Source organism: Megalops cyprinoides, chromosome 5, assembly GCF_013368585.1.
Source record: "Megalops cyprinoides isolate fMegCyp1 chromosome 5, fMegCyp1.pri, whole genome shotgun sequence".
NCBI classification, from domain to species: domain Eukaryota; kingdom Metazoa; phylum Chordata; class Actinopteri; order Elopiformes; family Megalopidae; genus Megalops; species Megalops cyprinoides.
The window spans coordinates 13351622-13366561 of NC_050587.1; the positions used below are offsets into that span (position 1 = coordinate 13351622).

Genomic DNA, 14940 nt, shown 5'->3' on the forward strand with positions numbered 1-14940 from the left:
TGATTGACACAATAACATCAACCATCAGAATGGGGAAAAAATGTGATCTCAGTGATTTCGACTGTGGCATGATTGTTGGTGCCAGACGGACTGGTTTGAGTATTTCTGTAACTGCTGATCTCCTAGGATTTTCACGCACAACAGTCTTTACAGTTTACTCTGAATGGTGCCAAAAACAAAAAACATCCAGTGAGCGGCAGTTCTGCGGACGGAAATGTCTTGTTGATGAGAGAGGTCAACAGAGAATGGCCAGACTGGTTCAAGCTGACAGAAAGGCTACAGTAACTCAGATAACCACTCTGTACAATTGTGGTGAGCAGAAAAGCATCTCAGAATGCACGACACATCAAACCTTGAGGCGGATGGGCTACAACAGCAGAAGACCATATCGGGTTCCACTTCTTTCAGCCAAGAACAGAAAGCTGAGGCTGCAGTGGGCAGAGGCTCACCAAAACTGGACCGTTGAAGACTGGAAAAACATAGCCTGGACTGATGAATCTCGATTTCTGCTGAGGCACACAGATGGTAGGGTCAGAATCTGGCACCAGCAGCATGAATCCATGGACCCAACCTGCCTTGTGTGAACAGTCCAGGCTGGTAGCAGTGGTGGTGTAGTGGTATGGGGAATGTTTTCTTGGCACACTTTTGACCCGTTAATACCAATCAATGATCGCTTGAATGCCACAGGCTATTTGAGTACTGTTGCTGACCATGTGCATCCCTTCATGGCCACAATTTACCCATCTTCTAATGGCTACTTCCAGCATGATAATGCACCATGTCACAACACAAAAGTCATCTCAAACTGGTTTCACGAAGATGACAATGAGTTCAGTGTTCTTCAGTGGCCTTGCCAGTCACCGGAACTGAATCCAATAGAACACCTTTGGGATGTGGTAGAACAGGAGATTCGCAACATGAATGTGCAGCTGACAAATCTGCAGAAAGTGCGTGATGCAATCATGTCAACATGGACCAGAATCTCAAAGGAATGTTTCCAAAATCTTGTGGAATCCATGCCATGAAGAATTGAGGCTGTTTTTAGAGCAAAGGGAAGCCCTACCCAGTATTAGTATAGTGTTCCTAATAAAGTGCTCAGTGAATGTATATGTATACATATACGTTCACATATACGTCTATAATCCCATAAGTTTATAATAAAATTTAAAAATCCAGATGGCAGAACAGGACGTAGCGGAGTTAATCGGACATAGTGAAGGCAACGCTTCCCGCACGCAACACGTGTATCTCATGTCTCATGGAAATAAAGCAATGGCGCTGCCAGGCATATAATGGTACAGTGCATTAATGTGTATTATGTTTAGTATTGTACAGTATTAACCAACTTCACCCATATATTACAGTGCACTTTACCAGATACATTAGTTGAAATATAGTACAATACTGTATGTTTACAGTGTCTTGGCTACAGTAGCTTACTCCATATAGGTTTGCTAAGTATATAGTATGGTGTTCGCACAACGTCCAAATCACATAACATCCTATTTCACAGAACGTATCATATATATATATATATATACTATATGGACAAAAAAACAAATATGCCACACTAATTGAAAACAGCCAGTATGTACACTATATGGACAAAAGTATTTGGCCACACCTGTTTTTCAGGGTTTGGGCTAGGCCCCTTATCTCCAGTAAAGGGCAATCTTAATGCTTCAGCATACCAAGACATTTTGGACAATGCTATGCTTCCAGCGTTGTGGCAACAGCTTGGGGAAGGCCCTTTTCTATTCCAACATGACTGTGCCCCAGTGTAGAAAGCAAGGACTATAAAGACATGATTTGATGAGTTTGATGTGGAAGAACTTGACTGGCCCACACTGAGCCCTGACCTCAACCCCATCGAGCACCTTTGGGATGAACTGGAACGGAGATTGTGAGCCAGGCCTTCTCGTCCAACATCAGTGCCTGACCTCATATATGCTCTACAGAACGAATGGGCACAAATTCCCACAGAAACACTCCAAAATCTTGTGGAAAGCCTTCCAAGAAGAGTGGAAGCTGTTATAGCTGCAAAAGGGGGACCAACTCCATATTAAAGTATGTCATTACAGTCTTACACCTGTTGGTGTAATGGTCAGGCTTCTCCGAATACGTTTGTCCATATTGTGTGTGTGTAATATATATACATATATATATATATGTAAACAGTATAGTAACAGGATTTAGTAAATAGCATTTTGCTTTCAGATTAATTTGTCTTTGTTTTCTGTGACTGTTCTTCATGAATTACAATGACACACCTCTGGTTTGCAGTATGACAAATGGGAAGCATTCTGCGGTGATGGACACAAACACCCCTCTGCTGATATGAGTAAAGCTCTCAGCATGACAGCAGCTAATGCTGAAAGCATTATTTTGTGTTGTTAACATGTCATTCATGGATGTGCATGCCATTTAGGGGGCTTTTGCACACTAACAGCTGATGACAAAGCAGCAAATAAAAACAAACATATGGTGGCCCTCCTTCCAATTCTCTCAGTCTTTTATGGCAATGTGGACAGAGCCACATGGTGAGAAAACAGCTGTTGTCAGTCTTTAAGCTACTGTCTGAGTTAAAGAGAAACACAGGGCTTTAGCGATTTAGTGGGCTTTGATAAAGATATTTGCATTTCTCTTGTTGCCAAGTCACTCCCAGTATGTAAACTCAAGACCTAAAATTAGCACCAAGGAAAATGAATGGTTAACCTGTCAGGGGAAGAGTGAATTTGCCTATCATACTATTTTTTGTTTTAAAAAGTCCTCCTTCCAACAGAAAATTTGCAGTAGAGGGGAAATAATTGTAATTTCAATCAATTTTAATTATTTTATCTATGTCAGTGAATTAGCTAAATGAATCTTCTCCTTTCTCACATCTTTTCTAAAGCACACATTTCCTGGAATGTTAGTAGCATACACAGCTGTGCATCTCCTGGTTCTGTTAGCAATCTGGTTTATCTGATGCTGCCCACATGCACTGACCCTGGATCAGTTTCAACTTCTTCACATAATGGCTGGGGTCAGGTTTAGGGTTAGGTAAATTGATCCCAGGGGCTTTTGGAAGAACCGCCCATGCCAGTCAGGCTGCCGCCACTCTCACTCCCTCCTGTGTGACAGTGAATCCTGAGATTATTTAGGACAGTTCAATGGATTCTGCCTATATTGAATAATGTGGGATGCTCCTTTGGATTAAGTATAATCTGATGTCCAGTTCCGCTTTCACAGAGTGCCATTACACATGCAGACACCAGTGCTAGGGTGGCCATTTGTCCAATGTTTTAATGTACTTTGGCCTCCTTGTCTGTAATTTTAGATTCTGGCTCACATTTTCAAGTACTTCAGCCAAAGTTATTTGATATATTCTTTTGAAAGGTGTGACAATGAACAATGATATTCTGTTTTGAGTGCACATTTGTCAACAACAAAAAATTTGTATTGTAACATAATCTCTCTTGAGTGCTGTCTATAGTCCAGTTTGCTCCAAACAGGTATACATGTCTTGGTTTGCACTCAATGAATGAAGAGGCGCCAAGGCTCCTGTCTTGAGTTCTTTGATGTTGCCGGCACCCAGAACAAGCAGGATGTGGTAAAAAATCAGACCAGTATTAAAAGCAGGAATGAAAAGAGCCATGTTGTGTGAATGGTTTTAACTTAGAAAAACACCTGTTTGTGTCTGCGGAGCAACCAAGAACTTTGCATGAGCACAAAAACAAAATTAAGGCATAAAATTCTTTTGGGCATATTAGTAGCATACTGTATATAGTGTATATTTGGAAGTGATTTTTTAAAAGCGCAGCCAAAGTATGTATAACCACTTTATACATAAAGCGGCAAAGAGCCAACTGTTATGTTTAATGTATGTTAAACAAGAATGACAGGTAGCTCACAACAGATTTATTCACATGCTCATCCTGACTGATATAGTACAGACTGCACACAACTCTGTTGCCAGTTTACTTATAAATTTTCAATGAGTGCTCTCTAGTGGAGAAAAATAGCATTGCCGCTTTAGACAACACTGATATCTTACAATTTCAGGTTATTAAATGCACGGCAAAGGTATGTATAACCTTAGCCTCTAATACTGTTGACTCCTTACGGTTATTTGCTTGTTTTGTACTCTACCTCACTTGCGAGACACTTTGGATAAAAGCGTCTCACAAATGAATAAATGTAAATGTACTTAGCCAATTCATACTTCTATAGGCCTTACCATATATTGGGAAAATTTAAAGTGTTCAATATTTTTGAAGGGCCATGGTCTAAAAAACTACATCCATAGGTAACATGGGAACTCATACAACCTGAGATCTTGCAGCTCCAAAAAGGACTTCCAATTACCAAGTGAATGTTCCTACATGGAGGACAGAAAGGCAGGACATGTGTGCTACAATTCCCTGGAAACCCGGCAGTGTAAGGTCTAACTAGACAGCTACAGCCTTGCCTTATGATAAACAGGGAACCTAGTGCAGTGCCATATCCACACCAAGTTAATATCCTGCATCAACATTACTTGAAATGCAATGTAAAAGAAGCTAGCAGTTGAAACCTTGAAACCACTTCAAGTTGGGCTGGCAGTATGCTTTTTCAACCTGCTCCATAAATAAGGTCTATTTCCCCATGCATTTGAAAGGTACGAAGGTACGAAAATTAAAAAAAAAAAAAAAAACAACTTCAACTTTAAACTCATGTTTATTGTATACAAATTGAAGGCATTATGTTTGCCAGTTTTAGATCCGAGTCCTTAGGCATTCATGAGCTGACAGCTAAATGTGTATATGCACAAGTTGCCAGGTAAACCGTTAATGTTGTAATTGTTTTATGTTTCTCGTTTAAATACAGGCTGATACTTTCTTTCACAGCAATGTTTACCAGTGTGCTCTCCTCTTTTTTCTAGACTTGAGTTAACCACTGCTTCCTGAACCTTGTATAGTGTTATTTTTGACTGCTTCCCTCCCACGGCTGCAGTGCCAGGACTACCCATGGGTCTGTCCTGTACTGAACAGTTGATCCCACTCTTCCACTTATGAAGGGAAATGATGGCTGATTGCCATTTTGTGTGCTTTATTTGTGATTGTGATTCACATGATGTGTCTTAAAATATTTTGAGTGTGTATGTGTGTTGCTTCAAATGACGACTATCTCCATGCCCTGTGTGTGTGATAATACTAATGGTCTAATCAGAATGGGAGCACCCTGCCAATGACTGCTCCAATACCAAGGGGCCCTACCACTACAAAAACGTGGAAGTCCCATTTTTACCAACCTGATATAACATAATATTTAATGTAATACTACATAATATTAAATATTACATTTTACAGTTACAATAAACTTGTAAAAACTACAAGTTGTTACTAAGCCTTAAACTAAGCCTTAATTAATTGTAAGGGCACCCGTGAGTAGAAATCGTCTAGACAATCTAAGGCATAATGTTAGTTTCAGGGGATAAATATAGGGCAGTATTACGTGTAAATACGCAACATAGCCTTCAGTATTAGTCCTAATATTAAGCTTATTGTGCACCTTAGCACAGAATACCATACCCAAAAAATTCGATTTTCAAATGTCGCGATTCTATTGTATATAAAGATTCCGATATTCACACAGTTTCCACAAAAACCTCGACCTCTTTCGCTAGCGAGCGTTGGTTTCTTGCGGTCCACCGTACGTAGCGGCTTCTCAGTCTCAGTACTTTTCCACTCTCTGAGAAGACGCCCCCACGCAGTCGACTTTCCGCACCTCTCACTGGCTTGTTTTTCTCGCTCTGCCGATCCGCCGCTCGGAGCTCAGAGCCCCCTATCTCCTTCAAGCTCATTAGCCTGCTTCATTCTTCAGCCGACCATTGCCGTGAGAAGTCAGTCCGTCGTTTCCCTCTCCGAGGCCGGATGGTAAAATCCAACCTCCAGCGGATCCTGAATAGTCATTGCTTTGCTCGCGAAAAAGAAGGAAAACCACAGCATCTTACTACCATGGCTGCTTTAAGTAGTAGTAGTATTTGTGACATGATTGGCAAGTAAGTGAATCCAAAAGCCTGGGGGTTGTGTGTTGTTAATATTCCTAGCTAGCTAGCCGCTGCGTAAAAGCAGACTATTTGTCAGTTAGTTGTCTTAGTACTTATATGTTGTACCTGTGGAAACGAATTGACTTAAGTTATTTTAAATGAATTAAACATAAGTCTACTTGAACGTTATGTTGTACATTTAAAACGTAACTAACGTAGGTACCGTTAACTAGCCCTCATTAGCGAGCTAGCAACTCTTCCTCGTTCAGCTGGTTGGCTAGCTGGCTAGCTAGTTATTACATTGTACGTCACAGCCACAGCTCACGTTCCTCCTCTCCGGAGAAATATCTAGAATTATGGTGAAAGCAATATGTAGGAGCCACATAATAGTTCTCAGTACATTGTACTATTGTTGTATGAAGTTCTGTGATACATTTACACCATGGACAACATTAAAGAGGACCGTATATCTAGGTCTGACGCTACAGTTTAAAGGCCAGGCCGAGCTCAGAGCATAAGCTAACTAGCTAACGCGTTAGCTGGCAAGCTAGGTGATTATATTATCAGTATGCATATTTATTTAACAATCAAAGTATTTCGTATTTCATACAGAGGGGTATTTTAAGTAGCAATTGTGATATTATTTGAACGAATTGGGTAATTTGCCTAGGAAATTAAACGCTTTTTATTCTACGGCCTAGCTAGCCAGGTCTTGCTAGAGTTCCTACGCAGCTTCGTCACAATAGGTAGCGGCCCTTCCTGTTTTCGACGTCATTGCTCTCTGGGTTTTTAACAAAGATGTTCTACGTAGGTGTTTTAAAACGTGTGACGTATGCACTGTACAATAAAATAAATTTAGCTTTTTTTCTGTTCCTTGTATACAATTCTCCCTTTGAAACTGAATTTTCTAGACTTGTCATCACGCAGGTGTCGTTTTTTTGTTATTTGTATTTTTATCAGAGGGGTACAGCCTCTGGGTATATGGTTAACAAAGAGGCTTAAATTTTGATTAATAGTCCATGTGCTGTGGTTAAATCCTGTCTGAAGTAACCATGGCAGTCCATCCTTGGACATTGTGGACATTGTGTGTCATGTTTGTTTCTGTACAGTACTGGCTTCAAGTTTAAGGAGACTTAAACAGTCTTGTAATTTTCATTGTATTATTAGGTCCATAACGTAATATTCCACTTATTTGGTTGTAGTGGTAAGAAAAGATGACCTGCTGTTTTGTGTAAGCAAATGACAGTCCCTGTCATTGGACGCAAATTCAAAAGCTGACTCTGCATTCGGGATAATGCCCACTTGGTCCCACCTCCCCTTCACAGTGGCAGATATCCCTTATGTTACATCTAGTTGTGGGTAGTCTCTTGTGTTAACTTAAAGCACAAATTTATTTCTTTCTTTCTGTCAAAGTTTGTCACTAACACAATATCCAGTGCAATTATCAGAGAGGAATATCACCGCACCAGCTCAAAGCATGGTAGAACTTTCTGAATTTTGTGGGAAAATGGGGAGGGGTGGTGAATTCTTGAGGAATGGACAGGACTGCATAGGAGCTTGTTTGAGTACAGACAGCACCATGGCTCTGTAGTTGAGGGGCATGGAGAGAGCAATATTAACATGTACACTGTATGGTAACATACAAACAGTTCAATGGCCCACTGACTAAGGGAAGAAAAGACACATACTTTTATGCAGAAGTGATCATTTGGTCCTGGAAAAATGGGAAGTGCACAATGGAAATGTGCTCATATTGTCCTACCTTCCTCTGTTTTGATGTTTCCTCAGATTGTCTTTGCTCACTGTAATCTGCGCAGGCTAGAATGGAATACACCTATAATTAGAAGAAAATAGATCCATCTGTCTGACACTGAATCCTAAACTGAATTATTGGCTACTTCCCATATAGTAATTTGTAAATTGACTGCCATTTTGTAAATATATGTGTTGTTTTTATGTAGTAGAAGTCTACCTCAATGCCATGATTCTAATTTTTATCAAGCAAAATCTTAGCTTATCTGAAATTTCTTCTTGGGTTTTTTTTTTTGGCAAACTGCAAGTTAATGGTAGTCTTAAAAATCCCAGAATGCACTATGCAATGCATGCTGGGATTTAGAGGCCAAAAAATAATATTGATAAAGAGAACACGTCTGTTTCAACTGAAACCATATGAAATAAATATTTAAATGGATTGGTCGGTCCAGGACAGCCACATAGACATTCTTTTGATCTAATGTGGCGACTGGGAAGAACTAGCTGGCTTGTTGTGGGGTATACACTCACTTCTCACTTCCTGCACGCAAAATTAGCTATAACGTAAGCAACAAAATTTAAATGGCTGTTTTGAGGTTTAGTATCCCCTTATCTCAGTAACTTGTACTTCTGTTTGCAGTTGGTGTATGGCTTGATAAGGTGGCAGCTTGATGTTCTGATGGTATCTTGCAGCTGAGTCTGTTTTAACTCTGATGTGAGCTGGTCCTGTTTTGCTCCTCCCCCCAGCCTGTCCCTGCACTGTAGCAGTACCCGCGGTCCAGGGCCTCTGTGGTGCTCCTGATGCCCCTCTCCCACCCCTGAAGATCCCAGGTGGGCGAGGGAATGGTCAACGGGATCACACTCCTTCAGCTCGGCCGCTGTATTCGGTGAGTCCAGCACCACCAGTGTCCGGGCTCGCGCACAGCCACAGCCCTCCAGATTGCGGGGGATGAAACGAGTCATCGCCAAAGGCTTTAAGACAAGGTCACTTAGACTAGTTTTGAAAAATGGCCAAACTGAGTAAGCAGCTAAGTGTTTAAATTAAACAAACACTGGAACATGTTGAGGTTGTCTGGGGACTGTCTGTGTCTCTCAGACAGGCACTGTAAATGGCCTTGTGCTTCATGTTTTATCAGTGGACATCAAAACATCTGCTGTCTTGCATTGTATAGGAGTAGTTGGCCACACAGGAACGGTATGTCTCTCTGAGGCTTCATGTTGTATCTTGGAAAAAAAAAATTGTCTTTTCATAGTCCCTATTCAAAACAAACGGCTGTTCACAGTTGGTTTTAGAAGCCAAGCCAAAGCTCAAATAAGGAAACAAAAAATGTACATTCAAATGCAGTGGTGCATAGTAGATAGCACACATAACGGGCATTACAGAAGGTGGGGGGTCCTAACTGTCATGTCTTAACCACATCCTGTCATGTGACTCGCTGAAAGCCATGAGCAGGAAGAGGAGTATTTGTCAAGCCATTCAGAGCTGCTGCACAGTTACAATATTTTTTGTAATGTCCAGTGAGATAGCAGACAAGGACATCTGAAATGGCTGCCCTGTATGAATTAGTAGCTATAGATTAGTGAACATGATAAACATAACCCGCTTGGTTTAAACTCAATTGTCAAATGTTTTAAACAAAGCCAGATGCTTGTCAACATCGTTAATTATTTAAAGCAGTGTTTCCCAAACTTTTTTCCGGGGACTCACTTTTTAAAAAGGACAAACCATCATGACCCAGTTCATAATAGGCCTTATCTATAAATCATGAGAAGAGGAGATTTGTTCATAAATGAATGTTCCTGACCATTTTTATTGCCATTTCCGTATCACCTTATATTATCTTGATTAGGTAAACCAGCCATTTCGAAGAAATATACGTTTGATAAATCACAACTTCGTTTTGTGCACGTGTTATTGAAAACATATACACATGTTAAATACTTAATAAATGAGACCAAATAAATGTATTTAGGCGGAATGAACAGGTTATCTCATTGTTTTTATTTTCTCTCATCAGTAAAACAGTATACACATTTTAAATACTTTATAAATGAGACAAAATAAGTGCATTTAGGTAGAGTTAACAGGCTCTCGTTTTTTTCCTCATCAGTAAAAGAAACAATGTACGCTGGCCTTTCATACTAGATTCAATGTTATAAGTGCAATTATCAGAACAATACGAACATTCAGTACTATCAAAAACATGCTTCCTGTTGAAAGTTTTTTTTGAAATGCTCACGCCTGTTATCAGAACAAGTAGGCCTGTGTTTAAGTGCAGCCATTATCAAACAGTCAGTCAATTCGAACAGTCAACAATCAATTCATTAACCACATCAGGTCTAATCCGCATCAAATCTCACTAGGCACATCATGTGCTATCTACTGGGATAACCTTTCGCACGTAACTTATGCTATGTAGCGTGCATGTTATGTTATATGGATCGTTATGTTTTCATTAGCGTTATTTAGCTTCTCATAGTTTTCCCCGCCGCATTTGCTATATTTTTTAATGTTAAATTGCTGTTTCCTCAAAGCTAAAGTTTACGCATACGCGCTAAAGGATGTGATAGGTGGGCCATGGAAGAAATTCTGCAAATTTATTTGCCGACACAAATAAAATCTCCTGTGACCCACCCGTGGGTCACGACCGAGTCCTTGGAAAACACTGATTTAAAGGACTCGAATGAATGGAAGTAACTTACAATCGCACCTTTACTTGTGTCCTTCTGTTAGAATTAACTTGCTTCTCACAGCAGGTATGTGTCACAGGGCATTTGCAGCTGACAGTGAAATGATGTCAAACCCAGATCAACATTTAGTTAACCACTCATTCAAACCTACTTAGCTGAGCTCACCTGTAATGTAAACTAGTGTACAATGTGTGATACATGTATTTGAATAAGCTTTTGGCTTTAGTGCTTACCCTGATTGTCACCGCTTACTAATGCAGCCATTCGTGTAACAATGTAAGGGATCGCAGTAAACTACTATTAACCTTAGTTTAATCAAAGATGCTTGTACTTTTTGGTGATGAGCTTTATCTGCTACAAAGAAGCCTGTACAATTTCAAATGAACGGCAAGTTTACAAAATACATCACAGCAAACCATCGGAACTACTATCATAACTAACTTATGCTAGCTTCTTTACTGAGGCACGTTCCGAACTAATCACATGCTACCTAGAACTAGCTTGCTAAGCTACATGCCAAGCTAATAAAGCTAGCTGCTCTACAAATGTTGATATCACTAAAAGATCATCCGCTTGCTAAATGTTAAATTAAGATGTACTCCTTTGTAGTGTAATTTTGTTTGATGTCTGTGGAAGTAAGTTTACATTTTCCATCCTATCTGCTTTTGGTCTGGTTGACGTGCATCGCATGAATGCCGTTCAAAGAAGCAGAGTCAAATTTATGCTTTAGAAACAATAAGAATCAAAATTTTGCACTCCATGGTTGAAGTTGGATTGGGGGTGAGCACACTGATGTCAGATCAAGATTAGAGGGTACCCAGAGCACTGGGTCCTAGATATAGTCACCCATTTTCCTCCACAGCTGTAAGTAGCAAATTTAACACCTCCACCCAAACTACTTTGCATTCCTTTTTTCAAACACACTGCTAACCACACATTTCATAAACAAAAGATTTGCAGAAGTTAACTGTAAATAGATGTAAATATCAATGTATGCATAACACAAATTGCTAAATCAAACTAATTAAGAGAACTCTGAAGGAAAGACAAGGCTAGGAAACACTTTTTTCCAATAACACTTTGACATTTTCTTTGCATTACAAGTGCTTGGCATTGGTGGTTCCGTGGCTGGTTTGATGCGAAGGCACTGTTTATGAGATGCAGACCCTTATTTGTTTCATGTGGTGCCCCAAACAGGACAGGAAGCTCACCGTGACGGAGGAGCCCCCGGGGAGCGGGCGCCCCAGGATCCTTCACTTTCAGAGCCTGCCCACCGTGTCCCGGGTGATCCACTGGGACGCGGTGCTGAGTGACAACAACCTGTATGTGGAGATCCCCAAGGATACCCTCCCTGAGGGCAGCAAGGAGAGGTGAGCCGTGTGAGGGGTCAGGACAGAGGGATTGGGCTCTGCCTTATTTCGCCAAGGGTGAGGTGCTTTGAAACATGCAGGGGAGAGGGGTGAAAGTGTTGGTGAAATTCTAACCACAGTTTAAGGTGGGCATACACATAGACTGGCAGAGATGTGTGAAGGAGAAAGTTTCAGAAGCACAGAAGCCCACAGGGCAGGGAATGAAGGGTGAGAGTAGGGACAGGACTTTGTGGGTGGTAGTGAAGTGCTTGTTTCTCTCCCTCTGAAAAAACGCTAACATTAGGTTAAAAAGTAAAGTGACACGTTGACTACATTTCCAGTGAATAATCTGTTTTAAATTCAGTTGTTCTGTGCACTAATCATCTTCATATTTAAGGCTAATGTGGCAAAAGAACAAACTGTTCAAAAGCATAACATACAAGCTACTTAACATTAATTGTGTAATTCTGTACCTATGTCTTACTGTTTATATAAAAAACTAGCACAGGTTTTGTGTTTCCTAATAATTCTGTCTGTTCAGACTTGGACTCTGTCTGATATTAACTGAATTTACCTGCAGAGTTTTTGTATTTCCAGGGCTAATTCATATCTAATAAACACAATAACACATTTTTCCACTGTTATAATTATCTTCCTTGTGAGTTCTATGTTAGCCATCAGCTTTAGCACGGTAAAGTGTTCATCAAGATTCTGACAACAGTGTTCTGTAAGATTGGACTTAACAGTAGAAAAAATTCTCACCTTAAAGTTACAGTAGGATTGTATTTATAATGGCCGTAAGGGTAACTTTCATGTAAGCCGTAAAAGCGCTTTGAATTTTCACACCTTTCATACAGTCTTTCTTTTCACGCCTAGCTGCTATCACTGGCTCAGAAGCAGTGTGGAATGCAAAACTGATTTGGATATGTGAACATGCATTGAAAGGCCATATAATGATGATTCACTAAGAATATAAGTACAATATGAGTTGTAACTCTGTCTCTCAGGGATTGCTTCAAAGCATACACACTACATTTTGAGTACAGGGGAGACCTTCACAGTAGAGTTGGTTCTTCTAGTTATATGGAAATGGATATTACCTGATTGGAAAAGGTTGACATTTAAACAGCATGCTGCTCTTGTAGCTTCACACTATCCTGGATCTCCCATTCAAAATGACAAACTTCAAGTGGAAAATCGCACCCCTTGCAAACAGCATTTAAGTAAACAGTACCGCTAATTTATAATAACATCTTACTATTTTAAGGATAAATTTGAATCCTGCAAGGTTTTAGCAGGAGTCTTACACCACCCACTGTTTAGAATTTTCCATGCTACTTTCAACACTGCTTTTGCAAATATATCCTCAAAAATACAAAAGGGGAGATGGAGCTATGACAAAATTGTCTTATGTGTTTGTCATTTTATATGAAATACAGCCTCCCATGTAAACAGAGTGAATTCTTTCAACAGCTTTGCAGCCCTCCTGGAGTATGCTGAGGAACATCTGAAAGTTGTCAGTGTGTTTGTCTGCTTTTACAAGAACAGAGAAGACAGAGGTACTAGAATTGGCATCTCACTTTATCCTAGCACAGTCTTTCTCAGTATTATAAATTTGTAGTTTGAATTTCATTAATTTTCATTGTTAAATCCTAACCTTGCCCTGCAAGTAGGTAACTCATAGTCACATAGTGGTTAAGATGTGGCTAAAAATATTGAGGGGTTGTGCATATGTATGTATGTCTAGACGAAATATACAGTGGTTGATTTCCTTGTAAAGAAAAAAAACTGTTTTCTCTTTCCTCAGCAAAATTACTGCGTACATTCAGCTTTCTGGGCTTTGAGATTGTGAAACCAGGCCACGCCCTTGTCCCGCCTCGACCTGATGTTTTCTTCATGGCCTACAACTTCGACAGGGATTCCTCTGATGAAGACTAGTTCCAACCCCCATCCCCTTAAAACCACAGACCCCCAAACCTCCACACCCACCCCCACCCCCACCCCCCTGACCCAAGTGCTTACGGCCTCCCATGCTTTTGTGTTTCAAGGAAGCATATAGGTTTAGATGTCACCGTTACTTGCTTTGTGTGGCTTTTCCCTGTTTTTTGCTGTTGTGTCTTTCTTTTATTACTCATTGGTATTTTCAGTACTTCAGAGGGACTCCTACCAGGGACCCTCTTAGATGGGTTTTCACAAACACAACTGTGAGCATATTGCAATTCTTATATCAGTCACAATTGTCATTTTACGCTGAAGGAAGATGCTTCGTTTTCTGAATGTATTAAAAAATAGGTCAGTTGTTTTAAACTTGATATTCTGGCTCTTACCTCATTGGCTATTGTTTAAAAACAAAAATGCACCCATTCCCTCCCTTCAACCTAAAAAATGCCCTTTATTGCAGTGTAAGCATTCAGTCTCTTTAAAGCCTTATAGAAATGTTTTGTGTGGTAGCTTCTGTGCTAAAGATCTTTCTGCCGACCTAATACATGGTACGTAATTGCTGGATTATTCCTAAGAGACCAGAAACATGGACTGAAATTAAGTGAGGAATGAGTGCAGCATTGTTTGAGACAAGTTAGACTGGTCAAGTATGGAAAAAAAATACAAGTGGTGTATGTTGTGGGAATTTGTACAAGGCTAAACAAACCCAAAGTTCTTTTTTTCTGTCGTGCACAATGTTACAAAGTCTCAGCATTCTTTGGAATGGAATGTGCAGTGTGCTGTCTTGACTGGGATTTGGTCTAGCATTCCTTCACAACATTTTGGTATTTTCCTATAGTTTCAGTTTATTGATGTACATCTGCATAGTGGTACCTTTATTATTGTGCATCTGTGATAATAAAAGGTTAAAGTACACACTGACGTGTGTTTGCTTTGTGTTTTCACCCCTCACTGCCCCCTGTACAAACACATATTCCATGATTATATCTCTGTGTATTACTGTACCAGTTCAGACGGCTATAAATGGGTATTTCAGATGATTTGCATTGCATTTCCAAATGTGTGACAGGTAGTAGTGAAGACTGCCACACAACAACAGTTACGTCTCCATGGAAAAACACTGGTTTGGACGTGTTTTCAGAATCATGTCCTCAAACCGACGCCTACACATCGGCAAAATGGATGTGTAACTGGATC

The 14940-nt window shown here is 40.1% G+C and overlaps 1 protein-coding gene across 1 annotated transcript; it reads left to right on the forward strand.

Annotated features, from left to right (window-relative positions):
- Positions 1-5621: 5621 nt before the first annotated feature.
- Positions 5622-14658, forward strand: oaz1b (ornithine decarboxylase antizyme 1b). The gene is given in 6 exon segments (XM_036529361.1): positions 5622-6022; positions 8510-8561; positions 8563-8649; positions 11651-11823; positions 13276-13361; positions 13610-14658. Coding segments are annotated over 6 exon segments (657 nt in total). The 5' UTR covers positions 5622-5894; the 3' UTR covers positions 13741-14658.
- The last annotated feature ends 282 nt before the right edge of the window (positions 14659-14940 follow it).